Source organism: Phacochoerus africanus, chromosome 3 (genome assembly GCF_016906955.1).
Source record: "Phacochoerus africanus isolate WHEZ1 chromosome 3, ROS_Pafr_v1, whole genome shotgun sequence".
In the NCBI taxonomy this organism is placed as follows: domain Eukaryota; kingdom Metazoa; phylum Chordata; class Mammalia; order Artiodactyla; family Suidae; genus Phacochoerus; species Phacochoerus africanus.
Window position 1 is genome coordinate 58,544,016 of NC_062546.1, and position 27,142 is coordinate 58,571,157.

General features: G+C 43.3%; 1 protein-coding gene across 3 annotated transcripts in view; it reads left to right on the top strand.

The window, feature by feature from the left end:
- MTMR7 (myotubularin related protein 7) overlaps window positions 1-27,142 on the top strand; it is a 112,689-nt gene that overhangs the window by 65,977 nt on the left and 19,570 nt on the right. For all 3 annotated transcript variants that reach the window (XM_047771873.1, XM_047771875.1, XM_047771874.1), the window contains 2 exons: window positions 2,693-2,827; window positions 12,532-12,664. In XM_047771873.1, coding sequence (XP_047627829.1) covers window positions 2,693-2,827; window positions 12,532-12,664 — 268 coding nt within the window. The remainder of the gene's footprint in view (window positions 1-2,692; window positions 2,828-12,531; window positions 12,665-27,142) is intronic.

The following is a 27,142-nucleotide window of genomic DNA, read 5'->3' on the forward strand; positions in this document are numbered from 1 at the left end:
GCTTGATGGTCTCTATCCTAAAATGGAGCAAATGATAAATGTTACTGTATGTCAGAATTGGGAAGATTAAATAAAAAACACAGAGTTCTTATAATAGTGCCCACCACATAGTAAGCATTCAAAAAATACTGGCTATTTTAATTATTAGTAGCCCTTTACATGAGGCTCTCATGCCAGTTTACTGCTGAGGTGTTTGACCTCTGCTCTCAAGTGGCTGACGTCTGTAAGAGATGCTGCCAGGCAGTGGGGAGGTCCTTTCCACAGTCTGACTATCTGGGGTGTGGGTAGGGTAGGCAAGAGCACTGGAGACTACTGACCCCTCTCTGCAAAGTGGGCAGCTCTGCTGACAGTCACAGAGTCAGTGATGCAGTCTGTTTGGAGCCTGTCTATAGATTATTAAGAACATGTAATTACTAAAATATTAAAATATAGTCTGTTTAATCTATACTGTTTGATTGATCAATTACATTTCATAGTGTATATGAAACTCTGTTCTGACCTAATCCTCCCCTTAAAACTGCTCTCAGACTGAAGGTGATTAGTAATAGTTTGTCTCATTAGGAAATGAAACAAACTGGTCTCGTTTCCTAATTGGAGACCCACCAGTTGAGTGAGTTTAGGTGTGCTGTGTGCTTTCTCAGACAAATCTCACCACTTAAATATGTCTCTTCTGGGAGTTCCCGTTGTGGCTCAGGAGGTTAAGAATCTGACTAGTATCCATGAGGATGCGGGTTTGATCCCTGGCCTCACTCAGTGGGTTAAGGATCTGGCATTGTGATGGCTGTGGTGTAGGCCAGCAGCTGCAACTCTGATTTGCCCCCTAGCCTGGGAACTTCCACATCCCGTGGTGCAGCCATAAAAAGCAAAAAATAAAAAACATTCTCTTCCTCACCTAGCTCTTCTGAAGGAATCTAAGAAATGGCCTGGTGATAGCTGTCCTTAATTAGTATTTCTTTAGCCCAGATAAAGGCAGTCAGCATTTTTCTCTGCTCCTGTCAGAGCAGGTGGCTGACCCAACCCCTCTAAAGGCCAGAAGTCACAAGAAGCCCAGATGAAGCACAGTGAGAGCCATCTGTGACGATTTGCTTTCTGTCTGTCGAGTGCTGCTTGCCTTTTGCTCCAAACCCTGCTCTAGTCCCGGCCATCACTGCACCTTGCTCCTGGCCCTCCCCTCTCTGGCTGGCCTCCTATCCGTGGTCACATCTCCATGCTGCTGCTGGACTTTTGCTGCCAACAACTCAAAAATTCAACAAGCCTCGAGCCACTCGGTTGTTTCTTGGCTTTGCTTCCCACTCCCTGGGCACCACCCTCCTGAACTCTGGCTGCAGGCCCAGAGTCCTTGAGCCCCTCTAATTGCCCCTCTCTGTTACGGAATGTACTGGAACCATCAGACAGTTGCTGGGTTACGGGTCTGCAGTTCTCAGTCCTGCCAGCAGGTTCTTAGCTGGAGGATCACGTAGTTAGTGGGAAACACGTCCCCCTTCTCCAGCGAGGAGCACCAATGCTCACCTTTTCCTAGAGAAACCCAAACCCTGGCTATGTTGTCCTGGGATGGGCTTGCAGGACACTTAAGCTGTGCTTGGACTTGGAGCTGGGGTGGCTTCCAGGATAGAGCCCTGCAGTGCAGGTGCTCTGAACAGGCTGGGTCATGACTATTCCAGGAGGGGTTTCCCTGCCTGGCCCGCCCGGATCCGGTGTAGTCTTTGAAAGAGTCATTTCCACATTGTATCTGGTGATCTGACTTCAATTCAAATATTAAAATCTAAACCCAAATGCTCTATCAGAGTTCATAGAACCATTTGCAGAAGGAATCTGATAGTACATGGCCCTGGGCTCATACATTCTTTGGCTTCTATAAGGTAGCACATTGTGACAGGTATGTTTTTGCCCAATAAAAGTGATGGTTTTGATATTTTGAAAAGCTGAGGGGAAAAAAAATCTAAATCCATAAAAAGAACTTTGCACAAAAAGTTTTACAGTTACTAAGTTGTAGCCATACTCACTTTTAAGAACTCAGGGAACTATGTAAGCTGTTGTGTATATTGTCTGACAACACAGTATACTCCGTGTGAATTGCAGAATAGAGGAAATTGCAGGATAGGATGCAGACTGATTCCCAGGAAACCCCTTGCTTCTAAGGTACTTAGTTCCGCCCAGGCCTGTGCCTGCTGTCCAGCTGCCTGGGTTTCATCACAGTGAAGACTTACCCTTTTAGGATTAGAACTGGTTTTTGGTATTTGTGATGTTTCTAAGTGAACTAGTAAAAAAAACATGATGGAAAGCACTAAAGTAACTTTTATAATTTTTATAAATTTTAGGAAAATATTTACTGTATCCTTTGGCGGGAAGAGGAAACAGTACTGGTAAAAGGAAAGTAGGATATTTAAATGATTTTCCATTTCATTGTTCGGATCCTACCTAGACATCCTCACACATTCCTCATTTCTTAAATAGAGAAACTTTGTGCACTGCTTGCCCAGGTAGTGGTTTCTTGAATTAAAAAAGAAACCAACCTGGATTTCCAGAAGGCGTTGATACTTTTCCAAGCTGGTGTGGGGCATAAGTGAATGTGGGAGGGTGGCCCTTTTTCTGGGGGGCGGGGGATGTTCCAAGGGTCTCGGGATGGTAGGAGATGGTGGGGGGGTTGTGGTTGCACAGGCTGCCCAACACCGCTGTGTTGCTCTCCCTGCAGGCCTCTATCTGTCGCAGCAGCCAGCCCCTGTCCGGCTTCAGTGCCCGGTGCCTGGAGGATGAGCAAATGCTCCAGGCCATCAGGAAGGCCAATCCAGGAAGCGACTTCATTTACGTCGTGGACACCAGGCCTAAAGTAAGTGTCACCACGCTGACGATGCATATCTTCGCAGCACTGGATCAGGAACTAGGAAGTGAGGGGAAGCCAAGCGACCAAGGGACCGCTCCATCTGCTCAGGGAGCTCCACCCACGGAGGGGCTGTTTCCCTTGCCAAAGGGTGGGCGCCTCCCAGGACCTGAGCTCCCAAAGGGCCAGGCATGAGCAGGGACTTCTGATATTTCCCCTGCTCCTAGCAGTGTGCTGGGGTTAGAGTGCACACGACAAAAGCATGGCTTAATGTTGGAGATTATTTCTGATGATTTTTTGATTTGATGCGTGAAAGAACCTTTTTCTTCTCTGACAACATGAAATTTGCTGTGAAATTCCCACAGCTTGATTTTTGTAAGAGCTATTGCAAATTCAGCTTGTAGTGATGTTTACCTATGACTTGGAAAGATTTGCAAAATGTCATGTTAAGTAAAGAAAAAGTCACAAATTAATATGTATGCTGTTGAAGTTACAGAAGAAAACAAAACTATAGGTGTGTAAAAATTTCTATTAGACTAGAAAAAGATCTGGAAGCATAAAAACTAACCTCTTAAAATTCCATGGCAAAGGGGAGTTTGGGGGAGGGTAGAGACTTTTGTACTTACCTCTTATTTGAAAATATTATTTTACAATTATGCATGTGTTCCTATCTTCATTTTATAATTTAATAAAACAACCCATAGGAAATAATAGATCTAGTCATCAATAGGTAGCTGAAGTCCATATTACACTTACCTACCACTCAACTTTATATGTTTTTGACACTAGTCAGGGTTAGGTCCAGTATAAATTCCAGTTTCATTCCTTAGACCCATGTCTTTGTAAACCAGCACACGAATGGAGTCCTCAGAAATACAAGCCACTGAATACATGGAAACAAAATCATCTATAAAGGCATAGAATATATAGGACAAAATGTTGTGAGCCATACAGGAAGTCTGGAATGTATAGGACAAAATGAGATGACAGAGAGTAATGGTCTTTATTCAACGTATTTGGCATTAGGATTTTGTGCCAGTTATGAAACTGTATTAGGACCTGTGACTGATGAAAGAGAGGGGCATGTTCTTTCTCCATGTGGGTGTACTGTGAAGCAGCAAGAGTGAGCTATGGAAAATATATATAATGTAATCTCGTTGATGTAATAATAATTTAATTATATTATAAAAGTTATATACTCTGTATTAAAGAAAATTTGAGGGTATGCATATTAAACGGTTAACAGCGGTTTTTCCTGTAGGTTGAGAGGAGGATTTTAAGCAACCTTTGTTTTATAAATTATACTGCGAAACATTTTTTATTCCTAAAAAAGTTTGAAAGAACACTAGGATTTCAAAATGTTAAACGTAAGTGTTACCATATGACCCAGTAATTCCACTCCTGCATCAGGAGAAATGAGAACATGTGTCTGCACAGAAACTTGTGCGTGACTATTTATTCATCATAGTAATAGCCCACAAATAGAAGCAGCCAATGTCCATCAGCTGAGAATGGGTTAGTAAAATGTGTTATATCCATTCCCTGGAGTATTTTTTGGCCATTATTACTAAGTGAATGAGGTAGTGATAGGTGTTACCATGTGGGTAAACCTTGAAAGTGTTGTGCTCAATGAAAGAAGTCAGTCGCAGAGGACTGCAGGTTGTACGATTCCATTTATATGAACTGTCCAGAGCAGACAATTCCATAGAGACAGAAGGCAGGTTGGTGGTTGCCTAGGGACAGGGGAATGGGAGGAAATGGGAGGTGACAACTGATGGGTAGAGGGTTTCTCTTTAGGGTGATTAAAATGTTATAATACAAATAGATTGTGGTAATGGTTGTGCAGCTCTAGGAATATACCAAACACCGTTGAACTGTGCACTTTAAATGGATGAATTGTTTGGTATGTGCATTTGGTGTCAATGAAGCTATTGAAAAAAAAAAAAAAGAACATAAGGGCATAAGAAACATTAGAACAGAAAGGAAGAAATAGGATTAATGGCCCAAGTCACTTCAGAGTATGCACTGATGTAGGGGTAGGTAAGTACGGATGTGGTAATAGTACAGACCCATGGCTGCTGTGAGAAATCATAGAAACTGGATGCTCTCCATTATGTAGCTATTCTAACCCTGGCAGTTTCCCTGCTCCTCTGAGTCCCAGTTCATCAAATATTGTGATTCATGGTCTCGATCACTGAGTTTGATGTCTTCCTGGTGTTAGATAAGCCCTTACAGCACTGACCAAACAACAGTCTGAGCTGACAAGAGGGCAGCTACGGGGTGGCCGTGGGTGAGGCAGTGAAGATGGATCACTCCAGGATGCCAGGCAGCAGAGTAGGCGTGGAACCCAGGGACTGACATGTGACAGCTGGTTCCCATTCTCGTAGGTCATAGGGAAGAGACTCCCATCCTTTTAGATAAATTCTCAAAGTACAGCGACAGGTAAGGGCTTTGGAGTGGGAAAATCAGAGCTTCTCAGCTGGAAGACTTTCACTCGAAAGATGCCAGAAGACCCCTGACTTTTTACTGCTCTCTCTTGATGTGTGCTTTTCTCTCTGGTTCACCATCCTTCTCACCTTGACTGTTTCCCTCCTCTTCATCATACCTTTTGTGTCAGGACAGTGGATCTGCTCTGAATTTTCTAACAGTCAAAAAGGACTGAATGAGTGCCTGCATCTCAGACACATATGCAGAAGGCAAACTAAGAAAAGGGAAGAAGAGACGGGGCTTTAGTGAATTGGAATGCCCTTCTTTAATCCCATTTTACCAGATTTAAATAAAGGCAAACAGATTCACCTGCTGATGTAAGAGCCAACAATCCAAGTGTGTAATGCGTTCTGTAAAGCTTCTGGGCAGTGTGGCAGCTGTTGAGCCAGGCATAGTCCAGATTTAAAATAAATTAATCCAAAGGATTCGATTGGAAGGGTGTATTTAGCACTAAGTGTGTTTGCTCTCAGTGATAAGAAGTTTGATGCTGATCCATTAAAGAAAATTGGTGTCTCATACATGTTGCGCCCTCTTCCTGTTCACCCAGGTGCACACCTTCACAGGAACTTTAAACTGTTTGCTTAGAGCTTTCATTCTTTTAAAGATCACGTCTGTTGATTTTTGTTCCTCTGTAGCCAGGAGACCAGGTGGGTCTGTGTTTGCTGTGGGCGGCAAACGGTGCCCTGGCCAGGTTTGCCCATAGGTTTAATGAAAAGAGAAAGGTTAGAAATCATTCTTGTCCTTGGAGCGAGGCTCGTCCTGTCCAGGTGAAAGATTCTGAATTGCTTGTTGACATTAAAATTTCAGGAGGCAGTGAGGTCCTCAGCTTGAACTGGGTATCCCTTTAAAAAAAAATGCCACACCCCTGAGGTCAAATGTTCCCAGTAGGATTTGGTACATTAAGAAGCTATTAGATGCTGTGGTGTGGACACCATCTTTGCGGAATTGTTAAAATGAGATCCCGGTCTTTTTATCTCAGCTTCATTCATGACTTTATCATTACTTCGTTCTAGGAGTTTACTGAGCTTCTTCCTTCAATTCTTCTACCACTCCTGCAAATTGGGAGCTGTTCTTTCCTTTGTATGGATGAAATCTGAGGTTTAGAGAGGTTAAATCATTTGCCCAAGGTCACACAGTTGAGGTCAGAGCGCAGATTCAGATCTAGGCTTATCCAAGCTGAGCCCACACTTCTGTTAGATTATGGTGCTGTCCATTGACCATGGTCTCCAGGGGAGCCTCCTGTCCACTCTCGGGCTCAGGGAGGTTGCCCCTCTGTGCAGATTCCCAGGGAGGCTGGAAAGTCAGAGTGGAAGGACAAACTGCAGACTTGTATATCAGACACTCAGTCTTCTGTGCTGGCTCCTCCTCCAGAGATAACTTTATTTTGATGGCCTCTGATTTCACCTCAGAAGTGCTCCTTTTGCTGTGTAACAGTATGTCTCATTGAAAGTTTTTCTGTTTCTCTGGAATCCATAGCCAGGTAGTTTCCACTCACCGAATCCTCTGAGGGGATGTTTAGGAGAATCAGCTATAAAGATTGGAGTACAAGACACAAGAGAAGCTAGGATGTGACTTGCTTGTGTGTGTCACAGACTTGCTGGTGGCCGCCACGGCATTGAACTGGGGAAATGAAGAGGCAGCGGGGTTTAGTGCAGTGGGCCCTCTGCTTTTACCTCTTTAGCAGGACAAGGATGGGATGACCTGTAGGTCAGGAGGACACTGAGAAAGGAAGTTACACATAAGCCATCTAGCTGGTGTCCTGCTTCCCCCTGGAGGTTCCTAGCTGCTTGTGACTGTGAGTTACCCGCTGGGGAGGGAAGCCGAGGACTTGGGACAGGCCCACGCCAAGGTAGGTCTCCCATGTGTGCCTCGTGAACTGTGTACCTCCTCCCCCAACCCATCCAAGGATTGGACACACCCTAGCTCCATGTGCGCACCCTCGGATTTGGACACTTAGGCTAGAGAGGCAGTGATGCTTTGTGTTAACCAAAAGGTGGTGATGGCTGATGGAGAGAATGACAGTCTTGTCCAGCTTCACAAAGAGATGTTTCTCTCCTCCCCCCTCCCCAATATCCAGATAGAACCTAGAAGAAAAAGGAAAAAGAGAAAGTACCAGAGCAGACCCTTCACCAGTCCAAACAGCCTATAATGATGCAAAGAGATACTTCTGCATCATACATGAGGTTGGGATTTTAACTGGAGTTGAATGGTGACTTCCTGACTGTGATCAGAAAGCTATTCGTTCTTCCTTCGGGGGAGGAAAGGAGGATTTTGATTAGCACAGTTGTAGACAGCAGTTGCAAGAAATAAAATCACCTCTTCTTTTCACGTTTATGTCACAAGTTAAATTCTTCCTTTCATCAGATACAGATGGAGAGAAGAGGACTGTTAACTGACACCATAGGCGAGGGTGTGGCCTGGTCCTCCTGCCAAGATCAACTGTAGTTCCCACTTTCCAGCCACGTCAGATCAGGTTCTGTCATTCAGGGACAGGATGTACTCTGCTGAAAGTTTAGACTCCGAGACTTAGGAGAGGGACTGGACTGACCTTTAACTTGATATGAAGTTCATCGTTGACTGAGTTTCCATGGTTTTAATATATTTGATTGATGATTTAAAATTGGAAGGGGAAAAATTTTCTTTATGTTTTTTAACATTCTTGGCCTGTTCACCTCTTGATTTTACTCTGTCCCTCAGGCGTTTATTTGGTGGGTCAGCCTTTCGGTAAATCTTCCTTGGGGGCCTGTTCTGTGGCAGCTGGAGGCCTAGGCTTGTGGTCATCAGTGGTCTCCACAGGCTTGCTGTGGAGACCAGGTCCTCTGCTCCGTTCCAGTGGGTCTTCTCTGTCATGGATACAAAAATCTCAAGTTTTTCAATTGAGTCTGCTCGGCAGCCTTCAGTGGCTCTTAACTGTCACAGATGAAGTCAGCACTTCTTAACTCTAGCTTGTTCACAGAGGACCCTGATCATTTCCAGCCTCCCCTCTTGCTGCTGCCGCCAGACTTGAACCTTCCTCTGTGTCAGCCCTGGTCGGCTTGCCGATTCCCACCTGCTCCTTGATTTGGTCCCCACCTGTTTCCTCCTCATCACTTCATCTGGGATGCCCTCCACCTTTCTCTCCATCCTTCCTTCCTTCTCAAGTCTCCCTTCTATCATGAAATGATACCCCTGATGCCCCCACGGGGCTGCTCCAGGTTCTAACTCCTGCCTCTGCCTCCAGCAGGCACTTGGCTCCTTCCAGTCCTGGTGGCTCTTGTCTCTGCTGTTACTTGGTGTCATGTGCTTGCGTTTCTATACTTGATGATCAGCTTGTGGCTTCAGAGAAGCTTCTTATTCCCACATTTTTATTCTGTGCAGTGCCTGGCATGCAGTAGGTATTGGTTAAGTGTTTGTTGAGAAACAAGAGAGTTTTTTTGTTTGATGTATGAGCTTTTCTTTGCACCCAGAGATGTAGAGAGGATCACATAGCAGAGTAGCTTTGGGTTAGAAAACAGGGCATGTTTTCCATTTCCACTTTTCAGTCGTCTGTTGTGTTCCTTAAGCATAGATTGAAATTGGACTGCAGTTACCTCCATTGTTTTATCTATTTGAGCATTTTTTTTAAATTAAACTTTGTATTTTGGGATTGTTTTAGATTCACATGCAGTTGTAGGAAATATTACAGAGATACCATGTCTCTTTTGCCCACTTTCCCCCAATGGTAATGTCTTGCAAAAACTGGTGCAATAAATGCAACCAGGATATTGACATTGACACAATCCACCAACCTTGTGTGTGTCTGTGTGTGTGTGTATTTAGCTGTATAAAATTTTATCACATATGTATGTTTGTATATTCAGGACCCCAGTCAAGGTATAGAACTATTACATCACCAAAAATAACCCCTACTCTCTTCTCTACCTCTATAAGCTTGTCATTTCAGAAACACTAATATAGTTGGAAATAAAGAGTATGTGACCTTTTGAGGTTGGTTTCTTTCACTATTTAAGAATTGTTAGGAGCAAAATGAATAGCTTTTTCTTTGGATGTGAAATGGAATTCTCAGCTTAAGGGACAGAACTTAGTATTTCATTGATACAAGAGATACTTTATCTAAATGAATATACCCCTAGGTCCAAGATAGCTTCTGAATTTTTGTTAATTATAAAACAGTATTTCCTGCTTTGAGGGTTCAGGTCAGGCCCTATAAATACATGGAAACCTTGAGAAAGTACACTTGAGATGGTAGATTAAATACTGCCACCTTCTGTTCATTATGAGAAGTACCATTGACTTAAGAGGCCATCTTGTATTGCTCCTTTGCCTTTAAAGAAGACCATCAATAAATTCTCCCAGGTCATAAGTCATCAGCTGTTTAAAAAATGGTGAACATAGAGTCCTAATTATAGGTTAAAATAATAATAGTATTTTGGTGTTGACTCAATGCACAATTTAAAAAGAGTACCTCTGGTATGTAGGCTTAACTTAAACAGTTAAAGATAACAGAATAAGCATGTAGCATAAAGAGACTTGCAAGAATCTTATCAAAGATTTTATTTATGAAGCTTGTTATAAAGGATGAGCCAACAGCTTTGGAAAATAATTATACAAACCAGTGATATTTTTATACTAGTATGTTTCAAAAGAACAATGTCTATAGGTAATTTTAGAAAAATTTTCCCCTTAAAGTATTTTAAAAATTTAAACCATGAATGTACATTTCTTAAAAATAGAATTGTTTTAATATTTTTTCTTAATTAAGACAAAACCCTTTAATCTCATGGTGTGCCTGGGAGAAAGGGAACAGTCTTTCTGTAAAGTGGAAACAGCGTTGGGAGAGGCAAGCCCCACATGATGTCACGTGAGCCAAGTCTTGGAGCAAGAAAGTGAGGCATCTACACCCTGAGCCCCTGATGGCAGCAGCTTGCCTCTGCTGCATTATTTTTTACTTCTACTACATTTTATTTCTGTTATTTAAATTATAAGCCTAATATATCTGTTCTGTAACAAAGAATAGAGGAGCATCTGCAGTTGTGTTGATAGGACCCTGCATGCAGCACCTCTGTCTTCCTTCTGTAATTGCCGCTAAGTTGGTATAGCCTTCCATTCATTTTTATTCTGCTTATTCCAACAGGCACGAACATAAACGCATGTCTGTGGGTTGGTTGGTTTTACCCACAAAATGGGATAACTGTATGCATATTATTCCGGAGCTGACTCTTTCTACGGAACATGTTGTGGGCCCATTCCCAATCTCTCTTCTCCCCTCCTCTCCCCTCTTTTCATCCAGGGTATGACTATACCATAATTTATCCAGTTATTTCTCCATTGAGTCATTCACAGATTTTTAGTTTTTTAATATTGACTATTATTTTTAAAAGGTTACAGTAAACATTCTTGGACATCTGTCTTTGTGTGCTACTATTTTATTTATTTATTTATTTTGTCTTTTTGTCCTTTTTTAGGGCCGCACCCATGGCATATGGAGGTTCCCAGGCTACGGGTCTAATCAGAGCTGTAGCCGCTGACCTACGCCAGAGCGACAGCAATGCAGGATCTGAGCCGCATCTGCAACCCACACCACAGCTCATGGCAATGCCAGATCCTTAACTCACTGAGCAAAGACAGGGATTGAATCCGAAACCTCATGGTTCTTAGTTGGAATCGTTAACCACTGAGCCACGATGGAAACTCCCTGTGCTAGTATTTTAATGAGTCAGATTCTCACAAATAGGAGATCTGGGTTAAAGAATATATATGTTTCAGGAGTTCCGTTTGTGGCTCAATGAACCTGACTAGTATCCATAAGGATGCATTTTCAATCCCTGACCTCAATTAAGAATCCGGTGTTGCCTCAAGTTATGGTGTAGGTCGCAGACACCGCTCAGATCTGGTGTGGCTGTGGCTATGGTGTAGGCTGGCAGCTGCAGCTCCAATTGGACCCCAAGCCTGGGAACTTCCCTGTGCCTCAATTGTGGCCCTAAAAAGCAAAATAGAAAAAGAATATGTATGTTTTTAACTGAACTTGGTTTTTTAAACTTGGCTTTTTGAAGAGTATTCATTAATATCCACCCAGTACTGCACTGCAGTCCCAAAAAGGGATATTTTCTGGTGGTAAGTTCTCTGCCTGGGCCAGCCCTCCTGCCCTTTGTGAGTGGGCAGAAGAGTGTCACTGAATACTGATGTCTAGGGCATGATGACTCGCGTAGCTAAGCAGCAAGAATGGAGTATAGCAACAGTACATTCGTTCTAGAAATCTGTATGGTTCCCAGCTAAGGTGGGACTTGCCCGTCTTTTTTTTTTTTTTTTTTTTTTGTCTTTTTAGGGCCATACCCACAGCATACGGAGGTTCAGTCGGAGCTGTAGCCCCCGGCTTATGCCAGAACAACAGCAACACGGGATCCACAGCTCACGGCAACCCTGGATCCTTACCCCACTGAGCTAATCGAACCCATATCCTCATGGATGCTAATCGGGTTCTTTAACTGCTGAGCCATGATGGGAACTCCAAGGACTTGCTCTTCTTGATTTTAGTTACCCAGGAATAAAGCAGAAGTTTGCATTTCATATATTTCTTTCAAGTTCGTTACCACTTAACTCAGTTTGCACTAGGAACCACCGCTTCTCATATATGAACTTATGATAATGTGATTTTTTAAAAAAACTTCTCTGGGGAGTTAAATAGGGAGGTCGCAGGAAATAGTCTCGGGAGACGTCGCATCTGTTACTTTCTCTTCATTCTATTCAGTGACTCCTGCCCAAGGTTGCATTGGGATTCTTGTAGGCAAATTAGAATGACGTAGCCATTCCTGCGTATCCATGTGTGTACTGGCATTCTAATACTGGGAGATATCAAAGTTTAACTTACAGAGTTTTAAGTTGCCAACTGTATCTCCTTTTATTCTTCTGCCAACCTCAGGCTGTCAGGTTCAGTGTCAGGTAGGGGCAGCTTGGCTCTGTACAGAATCCCACAGTGGATTTGGCATTTTTGACCGGGACCTGCAAGAGGCACCTTATCTATAGGATGCTTCCCATCTAAGAAATGTTCCCACATCAGAAAAAACTGATGTTGAATTTAAGCTCATCCACAAGTGTCTGAAAGCTACCTAGCCTGGTACAATGTTGCTGTGATTTAAAGCATGTTTCTGCACATCATTTGGAGTGTTCTTATGGACAGCCATGAAATTTTGTGATTGTTGCATGTCCTGAATGTCATTGGTGACTGTTCTGTTTTGCTGACACTGCAGCTTAATGCGATGGCAAATCGTGCTGCAGGGAAAGGCTATGAGAATGAAGACAATTATTCCAATATCAAGTTTCAGTTTATCGGGATAGAGAACATCCATGTCATGAGGAACAGTCTGCAAAAAATGCTGGAAGGTAAACCATTTCCTTATGCACAGCATTTTAAGAAATGCACTTGAATGTTTTAATGTCAAAGTGGAATGAGATAGTCTCTTGATGTGAAAATTGTGTCTTTCTGTGATGTTGTTTGCAGGGGTGGGATTAGCGGGGAAGAATATCAAATTGCAGGTACTCTTTAGACATTTGACAGGTTTTGGTCTTATTTTTTATGCCCTGTGGAGTGGTTTTGTCCCATGATGGCTAGCTGCCAGGCTCTCTCCAATGGTACCTAACACCTAAGATAAAAGTCCACAGGGATGTTGTTTTCTTTTTCCTTCATAATACTAGTTTGACCCACGTTCAAGACCACTTGGAGATAAAGCAGTCCTGCCTTTAAAGCAATCACCAGCTGTTCTATATAAGATGAGGTGCCAAATGGCCATTGTAAGGATGCTGGGGGTCTTGGTCCTCCTTTCTCTCAGCAGCAACCACTGCAGTGCACCCCCACCCTCCCCTCCTGGCAGGGAGCATCACCAGATGCACGTGCTCAGGCTTCCGTGCTCGGGGAGAGGAAATCACAAAGCTGCATTATGTAATATATAGGAATTAGTCCTGTGGCCCAACCAGCCTTAAAATGATTGCCAGAAATTGTACATTTTGAGCAGAACCAGTTTCATCATGATTGGCAGGCCCAGGGAGGAGTGTGTTGCCAGGCCCTGCACTTCTGGCTCTAGTGGGAACAGAAGGGGTAAAGGAGAATGCACCACTGGCCTCTGTACTCAGGACTGGGAGAGGCTGCAAGGGATGTGCTTGCAGTTCTGGGGCGAAAGCCCCAGGCAGGTGGAGCTGTGTGCAAGGGACGGGGCTGTCCTGTCCGAACAGGAAATGTGGGGTCTGGAATGAAGAGGGACAAAGAAAGTGTTGCATTGCCCTTTTCTGGGGGTGCACATTTGCTCTCAGTAACTCATGCCATGCTCTGTATAATCAGAACCAGATGCAGTGAGAACCTAGTGGTGGAGCTGGAGGAACCTGAGTGTCACAGACAAGCCTGACAGCCCCCCCCCACAACCTCCCAATTCGTGGGATCGTTTCAGTCAGCGTGCAGCTTTGAACACATCATGTCGCTTTTGGGGGGCCCTATTACCTGCTGTAAAGGGAGAGGGTTGGACTAATAATTTCTGAGGACCCTCCCAGCCCTGACAGTCTGGGAGTCCACAGTTTGATGCCCCTGGTGGCAGATAGTTTAAAATTGAGCATTTGAATGTTTAGAAGAAACTTCTTCCTGCATCTGTAAAAAGAAAACAATCCTGCCCCCCGAATGGTCTCCATCTGATTTCCACGTGATACTTGCTGCATCTCAGACAACCTCGGGGATGCCCTGGGCCCTGAGCTTTGTACACTTCTGGCGAGTAGCCAGTGTGGCCGTCGCTGCTATAAACTCTGACTTTTAGATGTTGAAAAATTGGACCAGCGTGATACTGTCATGGAAGGGGTATCTCATTTTAGTTATGAAGTGTGTTCATGATTATCAGAATCAGGAAAAGCATTTGTATGCTTTTTTTTTTTTCATTTAGTAATTTCATAAGCTGACTTTTGAGAATATATATTTTCTTCTGTTCCCAGGGGTGCTTGTAACATGGCCATTTGGCTTTTGTCTTAAAATTAGCATTTATCCAGCTTCTTATTAGGAACCGTTTCCCCTGCCCTTAAACCTCTGGTCTGACTCATTATTTCGAAAGGACCAGCAAACAGCCCAAGTTCCCAAGAGGGATCATGGCACTTTGGCGCTGCTTGTCCAGCTCTATGTCCATGTGGTAAGCAAGGACAGCTTTCTGGATGCCTTTCAGGGGACTTGACCAATGTTTGACTATCTGTTTTTACCAAGTAAATTATAAACCCCTGGTGGAGGCTTAGCTGATGATGTGATGCAATCAGACCTGCCTTCTGAGGCTTTTCCTCCAAAGAGCTGTCCTTGGCGCCAGAGAGGTGGGAAGGTGTGACAGTCACCTGATAGGAAGAGGAATAATGCATTTCCTTCATACTTTTTCCCCCAAATTTCTTTTACCACTGTTACCATCATTATCAGAATAGCTTCTTCCTAGCAGAAATGAAAAATTGTTTGCATTCTGGCCCCAAATAGCTCTCTCTGAACAAGAGCAACAGGATATTTCATCAGAAACTGAAATCCAGGACTGAGTTCACATCCAGTGTGGGTCTTTTATAGAGCTGATTGAACGTTAACTTCGATTTCCAAGTTCTAACCCTAACTATTTTGTGGCCCAAACATCTGCCAGTGAGATAAAAATGAAGCCTCTCAGTTACATGGAAATTTCATAGCTGATTAAGTGCTTTCCACAGAGGCTTTCCTTTTGTCATATAAATAATGCTTTTCCCCTCAAACAATAAAAGGATGCCCTATGTTTTCTTTTTTTCATTGAAACAGGCAGTAGAAAAACCTGGAATTGGCTCTTTCCAAGGCAGAGGAAACTTATCCTCAGGTGTGGAGATAAAAATCTTCTAGGGCACCCTTTCCTTGGGAGAGGAGTTGGGGGGTGGGAGGTGCACACGGAATGACTCCCGCTTCTGGGCTTTCGAGGTCATGCTGCATTGGGATACCTCCCTGTAAATCCCTGTTTTCAAGGTAGATGTTCTGGCAGTGACACCTTGCTCCTTTTTTGGTCACCACGGTCCATCTTTTGTATGTTGCCCAGAAAATTGCCCTTTCTCCCCCACTGCTAGTTTCATGGTGCCTGGATGCTACATGATTATTAGATGAATGTTGTTGGCCACCGTATAGTTCTGTATAACTGACCACTTACTTGTTGATTTGTTCATTTAATTAAAACAGAGCCACTGCTGCGTGCCAGGCTTCATCAGTATTTTCACTTAAATGATTCCATAACAGGCAATCATTGAAGGTAGTGTGGGCTGGGTTCTGCATCACCTCAGTAAATGAGTGTCGCAACAAGCGAGTCACACGAATTTCTTGGTTTTCCAGTGCACATGCATGCAGTCTGTTTACACTATACTGAGGTCTGTTAAGTGTGCAGTAGCATTGTGTGTAAAAAAAATAAAGGTATATACCTTAATTAAAAATATTTGGGGAGTTCCCAATATGGCTCAGCAGGTTAAGAACCCGACTAGTGTCCATGAAGATGTGGGTTCGATCCCTAGCCTTGCCCAGTGGGAGGATCTGGCATTGCTATAAGCTGAGGTGTAGGCTGTAGACAAGGTTCAGATCCCATGTTTCTGTGGCTGCGGCTGTGGTGTAGGCCTGAAGCTGCAGCTCCAATTCCACCCCTAGCCTGGGAACTTCCATATGCTACAGATGCACCCCCCAAAAAAAATACATATGTATATTGCTTTAAAAAGGTAACCATCATCTGAGGTTTCAGAGAATTGTAATCTTTTTTGCTGGTGGAGGGTTTGAAATATTTTCAGAATTACCAAAATGTGATATAGGGATGTGATGAGAGCAAATACTGTTGGGAAATGGTACCAACAGACTTGCCCGCGAGGCCGCCTCAATCCTTCAGTCTATAAAAAACACCATATCTGTGACATGCAATAAAACAAGGCCTGCCTGTATTTGATTTCAAGCAACAGTGTGCTGTATGTAATATTATCTTGCACTTTACAGCTAAAGAAGCTGAGTCTCAGTGAAGTTGGGCAACTCAATCTAAGATAATATTTTTAAAGAAAAAGTATTAAGTTGAAACAAACCTAGAAAAACATTTAAACTTGCTCTGATAATTAAAGAAATGTAAGTTAGAACAAAGTACCATTTTCACTTATTTTTTAAAATTTATTTAAATATTTAAATTTAGTTAAAATATCCAATACTGAAAAGAATGTGGTAAAACTAGTACTTTAAATATTTCTAGTATCAACACTCTCTGCCATAAATGACAGCAACTTCTCAGATCCACCTCTTAGAGTTTTGACAATAAAAACAAAACTAAACAAATGGGACTTCAAAGTTTCTGCACAGCAAAGGAAACCCTAAACAAAACAAAAAGACAACCCACAGAATGGGAGAAAATCTTTGCAAGTGAATCAATTGACAAGGGATTCATCTCCAAAATTTACATACACCTTCTGCAGCTCCATACCAAAAGCAAAGAAACCCATCAAAAAATGGGCAGAAGATCTAAACAGACAGTTCTCCAAAGAAGACATACAGATGGCCAAGAAACACATGAAAAGATGTTCAACATCACTCATTATTAGAGAGATGCAAATCAAAACCACTCTGAGGTACCACCTTACACCAGCCAGAATGGCCATCATCCAAAAAAGTCTACAAACAGTAAGTGCTGGAGATGGTGTGGAGAAAAAGGAACCCTAGAACATTGTTGGTGGGATTGTAAATTGGTGTAACCACTGTGGAAAGCAGTATGGAGATTCCCCAGAAAACTAAACATAGAACTCCCATTTGATCCAGCAATCCCACTCCTGGCCCTCTATCCAGAGAAAACCACGACTTGCAAAGACATATGTACTCCGATGTTCACTGCAGCACTATTTGCAATAGCCAAGACATGGAAACAACCTAAATGTCCATCGACAGAGGAGTGATCAAGAAGATGTGGTACATACACACAGTGGAATATTACTCAGCCATTAAAAGAAATGAAATACCCGCATTTTTTGCAACATGGATGGACCTAGAAACTATCATGCTAAGTGAAGTCAGCCATACAACGAGACACCAATATCAAATGCTTTCCCTGACATGTGGAATGTGCAAAAAGGACAGACCAAACTTCTTTACAGAACAGATACTGATTCACAGACATTGAAAAACTTATGGTTTCTGGAGGAGACAGTTTGGGGGGTGGGGGGAATTGCTTGGGTTGTAGGATGGAAATCCCATAAAATTGGATTGTGATGATCATTAAACAACTACAGATGTGATAAATTCATTTGAGTAATTAAAAAAAATAAAAAGTAAATATGGAGTTCCTGTCGTGGCGCAATGGTTAACGAATCCGAATAGGAACCATGAGGTTGCGGGTTCAATTCCTGGCCTTGCTCAGCGGGTTAAGGATCCAGCGTTGCCTTGAGCTGTGGTGTAGGTTGCGGACATGGCTCGGATCCCGTGTTGCTGTGGCTCTGGTGTAGGCCGGCAGCTGCAGCTCCGATTCGACCCCTAGCCTGGGAACCTCCATATGCCACAGGAGCAGCCCAAGAAATGGCCAAAAAAAAGATAAATAAAATAAAATAAATAATAAATAAATAAATTTCACATTAAGGGGAAAAAAGATTAATGGATGAATAGCTAGATCTTGATATGTAGGAACTTCTCAATAAATGTTGCCTGTTTTTGTTTTAAAAAAAAAAAAGAAGAAAAAGTATTAAGTTGAAACAAACAGAAAAACATTTAAACTTGCTCTGATAATTAAAGAAATGTAAGTTAAATACCATTTTCACTTATTTTTTTAAATTTATTTAAATTTAGTTAAAATATCCAATATGAAAAGAATGTGGTAAAACTAGTACTTTAAATATTTCCAGTATCATTGAAATTGGCAAGAAATACCCAATATATTTTGTTCAAAGAGATGTATCTTTACCAGATTGCTTCCTTTTAGGGATTAGGGACTAATCCAAAAAATCATGTAAAAAAATAAAGTCATATAAGACCTATTTTGATAATTGTATTTTACTTATAATAGAGAATTTCAGAAGCCACAGAAATGTTCAATAAGAGTAGACTGATTAAATGATTTTCTTCTACCTCTTCATAGAAAATTTTACAGCCATTAAAAATAATAAACGTGGAGTTCCCATTGTGGCTCGGTGGAAATGAACTCGTCTAGTATCTGTGAGGATGCAGGATTGATGCTTGGCCCCACTCAGTGGGTTAAGAATCCGGTGTTGCCTCGAGCTGTGGTGTAGGTCACAGACATGGTTCAGATCTGGCATTGCTGTGGCTGTGGTGTAGGCTGGTAGCTGTAGCTCTGATTCGACCCTTAGCCTGGGAACTTCCATATGCTGTAGGTGCAGCCCCTAAAAAACAAACAAACAAAAAAAAACAACATTACTAACATGGGAGGATGTATATAATGTAGGTGAAAAATTCGGGTTGTAGAATTGTAGGCATACTCTGATTCACTGTACAGTAAGCCGTATTTATAAAGAATGTCCAGAATGCTAATTAGGTTAGCTTGAGAGGACAGTGGGTGAATTTTTTCTTTTTCCTTCTTTCTTTACAAAATATTCTCTATGGTTTGTTTGTTACATTAAATAACAACAACAACAACAGGAGTTCCCATTGTGGCACAGTGGTTAACGAATCCGACTAGGAACCATGAGGTTGCGGGTTTGATCCCTGGCCTTACCCAGTGGGTTAAAGATCCGGCGTTGCCATGAGCTGTGGTGTAGGTTGCAGATGCGGCTCGGATCCCGTGTTGCTGTGGCTCTGGCATAGGCCGGTGGCTACACTTCCAATTAGACCCCTAGCCTGGGAACTCTATATGCTGCGAGAGTGGCCCAATAAATGGCAAAAGAAGACCAAAAAAAAAATAGTAATAACAACAACAACAACAAAAAACAAGACACTTATTATGTCAGGGTTTCTGTGGCTCACAAGTCTGGGCAACTAAAGAAGTGATACACGTGTCATGTATAAATGGGGACCCAGGCACCCTCTGCCCAAGGTTTTACAAGGCAGCAGGCAAGGGCCTGGCTGGACTGTGTTCTCATCTGGAAACTTGGATGGGGAAGAATCTGTTTCCAGGCTGATTCATGTCGTTGGCTGAATTCTCCTGAGAACCCCGAGGGCTGCTGGCTGGGGGTCATCACCCTCAGGTCCTAGAGTTTTGTGCCACGTGGACCTCCACATAAGCTGTTTACAACACAACAGTTTCTTTCTTCAAGGCCACCAGGAGCAGCTCTCTTCAGTTACAAAGTCTAGTGTATTATGTTTTTAATTAAAAACTTTTAAAAAGCGTATCCTTCCCTGTGTCACATAACAAAGCAAGGTTTAAGCCTAGTACTTTCCATCATCTTACAGTTGATCTTCGTTGATTTGTGGTTCTTTTATTGGGTAGGCTCATAGATATCCACCTGCATGGTAATGATGACATAACATGTATGGAGTGATTACTATGTACTGGACACTTTTAATTTCTTCAGATGTGATTTTATTCAAGTAATTCTCTTTGCAGTCATATTTTAGCTATTCCTTCTTTTTCTTCTTTTGTCTTTTTGTGGCTGCACCTATGGCATATGGAAGTTTCCAGGCTAGGGGTCGAATCAGAGCTGCGGCTACAGGCCTTTGCCACAGCCCCAGCCACAGCAACTCAGGATCTGAGCCGCATCTGCCACCTATGCTGCAGCTTGAGGCAGTCCTGAATCCTTAACCCATTGAGTGAGGCCAGGGATCGAACTCACATCCTCACTGAGACTATGTTGTGTTCTTAACCTGTTGAGCCACAGTGGGAACTCCTGTAGCTGTTCTTAATAGCCCCATTTTACAAATAAGGAAACTGAGGCACAGTGCCTCAGATACTTATATAAATTCACAGCAGTAAGTGGAACCACGATTTTCACCTCATTAGTATGAATCCTGACACCACACTCTGGCTTTACAACCTCTCTAGGTAGGGGCTTGGGTAGAAAGTGCCCTGGCCTGAATGTCTGAAGATGTGGGTTTGGGTTCTTGTCTTAGTCTCTGAATAAACATGAACAAACCTCGTTTCATGTACTTGTAAAACCATGTAAGCTATATATGGTGGCTAACTTACAGACTTATTTTAAAAGATTTCTTGCAAACTATAAAGTGCTATCCAGTGTAAGGTGGATTTTGCTTTTTCTTGGGAAATAAGATTATAGTTTAAAGTCAGTACTGCGTAAAATGGATAAGTTAATGGACCCAGGCAGCTGGGTTAATTAACCCAGGCAGCTAGGCAGGTAGTTGATTGGTCCCCTACTTGTTACAGATAACTTCTTAATTTCTTCATTCAGGAGACATGGAGTAAGCACAGTTTCATAGGCACAAAAGTGCTTGTCTTGTGATGTTGTCTGTGTCCACACAACACAAGTTCATCAAAAATAATTTCATAAACCACAGGTGGGGCCCTGTAGGCATTTTCACAGCAGTTTGACAGCAATATCAACCTCGGTATGACCCCGGATCAGGTTGGAGCACACCCAGGCATGGACGCAGAGGCCCGGTGCCCATTCAGCGATTTGGACAGCTCTGTAGTGAAGGGCTGTTTGTCAGACTCAGCTGAAAAGACTGGAATCCCTTTAGCAGGTCCCAAGTGGTAAGCACTTCTGTCATGTCCCCTAGAATTGGTGGCATTGACAGAGAAAGCTTTGGGGTACAATCAGGTGGCCCAAAGCTGATACCTGATCTGCACATCTCTGTGTGAAGGTTCTGAGGCCTGATTATTCCAAACTTGGTTGAGAGTGGAAGGGACTATTGAGCCCAGATAAGTTGGTGTATGTCACATGAGCCACCGTGCAGTGAGTATCATTTTTTAGGACTACCCTGCTCCAGTGTCCCTCCCACGTTGTCCTGGGTGCACCCAGGTCTGAAAGGGAACAGTCCCTCACACACTCATCTCCACAGTTTCCATGAAATATTTCTCTTTCCTCAGAGGTAAGTTTGTAGCTCCCAGTTCCACTGTCCTTTTTATTTGCTACCCTCTTCCTCACCTCATTTCTTTATGAGGTGGTGGCTGTAAGAAATGGAAGAGTTCAACCCTTTATAGATACTTAGATTTAAGCTGTTCATGTTAAAGTATTTCCTGTTACATTGCCTATAAGTTTTTTGGGTTTTTGTTGTTGTTGTTGTTGTTTTGCTTTTTAAGGCTGTATCCATGGCATGTGGAAGGACCCAGGCTAGGGGTCGAATGGGAGCTGCAGCTGCTGGCCTGTGCCACAGCCACAGCCATGTGGGATCTGAGCTGCATCTACATCATACACCACGGCTCATGCAATGCTGGATCCCTGACCCACCGAGCAAGGTCAGGGATCAGTCTTGCATCCTTGTGGATGCTAGTTGGAATTATTTCCGCTGCTCCACAAAGGGAACTCCCATTGCTGACAAGTTTATGTCATGAAGTTCTACACATACGAGCTCACAAAAGGCTATGAAGGTTGATCTTTTTTCGGTTCTCTGTCTTCTGACTTTTCCCCCATTATTAATTTCCTGAGATTACTAATTTCCATGTAGTAAACCCACTTTCCCATTAAAGTGGACTGAATGGCTCCATCCACCAGGAAGGTTTTTAATGAGTGTCTTGCTAGACCAACAGGTCTGTCTGTCAGGCTCTGCTCGTTATCAATTCATGGTCATTTGGAAGAAAGAAATGCACCTTGCTCCCTGTGGTGCTGTAAGAGGATGTAGAATGTGGCTGAAGAGGGCTGGATGGTGTCTTCTGGTCTAGGCAGTAATGCTCTAAGCACCAAGGCAGAGCATGAGCCTTTGGGGTCTGTGTTGTGGCCTGGATTCCAGCTCAGTTATGGCTGGAAGTAACCATGGATGACTTGGTAAGCTTCCTGGCAGTCTGCACATTGGGAGTAAATGTACCCTATTTGGTAGAAAATGTAGGTAGAGTACACCTGTTTAAGTACAGTACTTAATAATTAGGACTACGTAGTTATCTCAGACCTTCATCTGTACATCAGAGAGTTATCGAGAGTTTTCTTTGTGCTGGGCGTTGGATAGAAAAATGCTTGATTCACTAATACAAAATGCTATTACAGATTTTGGTGTAGGGCAGAAATCATTGCAGGAAAACAGCATGACCCTTGCTTGTCAGCACTCTGCCTGAGGGCTGTCCTTGGGTTAGTCAGACGGTTGAATGTTTTGATCAATGTCAAGGCCAAAGACTTCATCTCTGGGTGACTTTCACAAAGGAGAGGACAAGAGAAAACAGAAGAGTGAGCAAATAGTGTAAACGGATTTAATGAGAGAAGAGTGTTTGTTTTTATCCTCAAGATGCTTCACTGGGACAATTCAAAGATTAATTAAAAATTTTTCACCCTTAGAATTATTGTTTCTGTTTTGTTCGTCATGACAGCTAGTTTTTGGATACCTAGGGCCTTTGATAAAGGGAGGACTTGTAAAAGAAAGTGTCTCCCATAAAGCTAAAGATAGACATGACTCAAGTTAGCGACATGGCCAGCTGTTTTTCCATCAGGTTGTAGCTGAGATTTGGTATTTCAGTATCTGCTTGCAGGTGACAGTATGGTTTCAGGTTGGGAGAGTGCATTGGTCCTGGCTACTCTCCTCAGCCACCATGAGGATCTCTACCTGTTGGGTCCTCGGTTACCCACACTGTTGATTCCACACTTCAGTTACTTGCTGCCAGCATCTTAATCTCACACGATACGCACTCATCTCTCCAGCATCTACACTAACATATCACATCAACCCGTCTTCCCAGCCTCCCAGCGCCCCTTCTTCTTCCCAGACTAGACCTCTCTGTTCCATTGGCCTTACGCTTCTGCTTTAGACTTTATCATTCCTTAAGCTCTAATTAGTTGAGTTCCTGCTCATTGAGAGAAAATGACCAAGCCCCCCAAGCCTCATATATGGAAAAGTAATATAAATGGGCATATATAGTTTAAAACTTATGTGCTGCGCATTGTGTCCTTAGGCACAAAATTCATATGCAAAGCTAATAAATGTTATTGGGGCATTCTTTTGTGAGGCTGATGCTTGATTTTCTTTGGGCAGTTAGTATTACTGGAGTGTGTGTGTATGTGTACATGCATTTGCATATGCATACATGTTTTTAGTAGCTAGACACACTCATGCACATGTATGTTTTTATATACTATTATCTATGATGCTAATGCAAGCAGGTATACAGCATTTAGGCTGGGTTGCACCTTGCCATTCTATATTATCGTCAAATTCTTTAAAGGAGAACAAGAGTATTCAAAAATGGCTTTTGTGGAATTATTAATTGTGTGGAGATCTCAGAAAATAGCATCACCAACAAAGCCGGAACTGTTTTAAAGAATAAGCATTAACTTTGTTGGTGTCCAGTGGAGAAGCTTATTTACAAATCTGTCCAGTTAATGTAAAGTCCTCTATAAAGAGGGTCCACGTCAGTTGGCATGGGTGGAGTTAGGTGGGGGGAGCACCACCGACAGCAGTGAACTCAACACAGTTCACTGCAGTTTATTCTGTGTCACCATGATGGGCTCTAAGTAAACAGGGCAGACTACAAAATGGGCTTTACCAAACATCTCCCTTGTACAGGCCAGAATTAAGTCCCCTTGGATGGTCGCACCTGCTGGGATGCTCAATCAAGGGAGATTATCATCATTTTGCTAGTTCTTTGAAGACCATTTCATTGGTTGGGCTTGGCTTCTTGACTTCAGAATGGGAAAGAGACAAATCACACCTGAAGAGAACTCGGTTGTGTGTCAGGCTGGCAATTAATGGAGTGCCATGTACATGTCAACGTTAGATCTTAGGAGACAAGACCACTCCCACAGGGTTCACATGGCGACTTTGCACCCTCACTGGCCCCACCAGCCCCTGTATAGGAAGAAGTGAGATAAGAAGTATTTAAGGAAGATCATCGGAGGTTCATTTCCTTCCAAATACATTTCATATTTCCTCAGGCACCATAATCATCTTGTCTTTTCTGAGGGTTATGTTTATGTTTGTGGGATACAGCTGCCCTGTTATGTGAAACAAATATCACTGGACCTGGGCATTAAACCCCCGGTTAGTAAGTATGGTTTGCTGTCATCTGTGGCTTAAGCCTCTGAGGTCAGCTGAAATGAGCCTTGTTCAGCAGAATGGTTTGTCAATATTGGCTTGGACTTGGCAACCAGAGTGAACAGGTCAGTGTTTCTGCCTTATCCTGAGTTTGTTCAAACAAACTCACCAGATTTATATTTAAAAATCCAGGAGTTGTTTCAGTCTCAAGTGTCCCCCATCTGCCCATGTGTGTTTATCACCTGCAGGGCTGTTTGTTCTTCACAGCTGCCACTCAGCATTGGGGTAAAATACCCTCTCAGCAGTCACCTTGCGGGAAACCTGGGGAGGCTATTTTGCTGAATGGATTCACGTTTAATGTTTCTGAAAGCAGACATGCTAGTAAAGGGCCATTCTTGGTGTGGAAGGAAGGGGGTTGACTCGGGCCAGAGCTCAGGGCAGAGGGCAGCCTCTCCCGCACATTGCAGGGCCTTGTCCTGCCAGCTGGTCCGTCCCCTCTTGCCAAGGCCCAGGCACCTCCAGGTTAGCTGGAAAGCATGGCATCTTTATTTTTAAACTTGCTGTCATTTCCATGCCTGGTGAGAAGAGAGGGCGAAAAGGATCATTTGTTCTTGGACTGAGCTCTAGAGTTCAGGTGCCAAGACATCCCTCCAGTTCCCTGGACTTTATGAAATGAAGGAAGATGCCAGCTAGCCCCAAGTCCCATTGGAACAACCAGAAAGTTTGGCGGGTTCATTGGAAAAAAAAGGTGAAAAAACAAAATCAATCCAACTGTTTGCAAGTGAATGCTGTCTGTAGGGGATTTAAAGGCCTCAGTGGGTCCTGAGACACCCCACCACGGGAATGTGAAATGTGCGTGTTTTAGGATTAGGTTGAGCGTCTGAGTCATGGCCAGGGCTGGGACAGAGACCAAGGCTGGTTGTGTGGAGTGCCTGGCTGGTACTGCAGCAGCAGCCCCAAGGACAGAGCAACCCCTGAGAACAGAGTGGTACCTGGCTCACTCTCTCACTGGGGCCAGCTCTGTCCATGGCTGCAGATTGAGCGTCTATCTCCATGCTGCTTGTATACCCCCTGAACACATGGGAAGATTTCCTGAGACATCCTGGCTGAATAGCTTTCTGGCCCTGATTTCTGCACATGCTCCTTCCTAAAATACCGCCTGCCTTAGAGATGCTCTAGACCAGGTGTGAGCCAGCAGCCTGTCTCACCTCACCAGGTACCCTTCTGCTGCCTTGCAAAGCGCAAACACCCTTCCAGTCTCATTACGATGCATCATTCCAGGCTGCACATGAGGGTACGTAGTTTTAAAAATCACTGGAGGGGCACATGTGCAAAAGTATTTGAAGCCTACAAATCAGACTAATGTTCCCTGAGCAGTCTAAATCACTGCTGTCCCAGAGTGTGATGGAGGTCAAAGCGTAGACAACATCTATAATTTAAAATTTTCTAGTGACCACATTAAAAAAATTTTTAAGGAGTTCCCGTCGTGGCGCAGTGGTTAACGAATCCAACTAGGAACCATGAGGTTGCGGGTTCGGTCCCTGCCCTTGCTCAGTGGGTTAAGGATCTGGCGTTGCCGTGAGCTGTGGTGTAAGTCGCAGACACAGCTCAGATCCTGCGCTGCTGTGGCTCTGGCGTAGGCTGGCAGCTACAGCTCCAATTAGACCCCTAGCCTTGGAACCTCCATATGCCGCGGGAGCAGCCCAAGAAATGGCAAAAAGACAAAAATAAATAAATAAATAAAAATAAAATAAAATTTGGGATATATTTTATATGCACAGCCTGTCTCAATTTAGACCTGCCACATCTCAGGGGTCCAGTAGCCGCATGCGACTAGAAGCTGCAACTTTGGATGGTGAAGTTTTTTTTGTTGTTGTTTGTTTTGTTTTGTTTTGCTTTTTAGGGCCGCACCTGTGCCATATGGAAGTTCCCAGGCTAGGGGTCCAGTCGGAGCTGTAGCTGCCAGCCTACTCCAAAGCCGTAGCAACTCAGTGTCTGAGCTGCATCTGCCACCTGCACCTCAGTTCACAGCAGCGCTGGATCCTTAACCACTGAGCAAGGCCAGGGATTGAAACCTCATCCTCAGGGATACTAGTTGGGTTCGTTAACCACTGAGTCATGACAGGAACTTCAGCTTTCATAAATTGGAATGAGCCTAATGCCCCCTGCATCTAAGGAAACCAGCTGGATGAACAAATGAGAAAATGCATATCGTGGCTACCGTGCTTGAACCTTCTATCTGCCAGCATAAGTTATGTGTATTATTTCATCCTTTGACAATTATCTGAGGGAGGTGTTTTCCCCTCATTGAGAAGATGAAGGCTCAGTACCTGGCCCAGGTCAAACACCCTGGTGGGGACGGAGCTGGAATTTGAGAAGCTCATGCCCTTCAACAGTAGCATCTGCTCTTGCCTGCATACACATCATGATTCTAATGTGTATGGGTTAGTTATATAAAACTAAAGTCTAGGGGAACACAGGAGGGTTTTCTTAAGATGGGCCTTTTGCTAGAAATCTCAGCATTATTTCCTTTATCATTGCTGACACCTCTGACTCAGAATTTAACTTCTTGTGGGGTTTTTTGTGTGCGTGGCTCTTATGTTGCAGGAAGTACCAGTGAACTGTCTGTTATCTGGCATAGTTGATAAACATTGTTAATGGTTATTATGTATTGCAAATGCATGATGCTTTCAAAGACTTAACAGAGTTGAATTTGGTCCTAAAAAAATTGAATTATATATAAAGGCACTTAAATATAATTCAGTGCACCTTCCCTGTTTTAAAATGAAGAAATCAAGGTCCAAAGGGTTTAAATGACT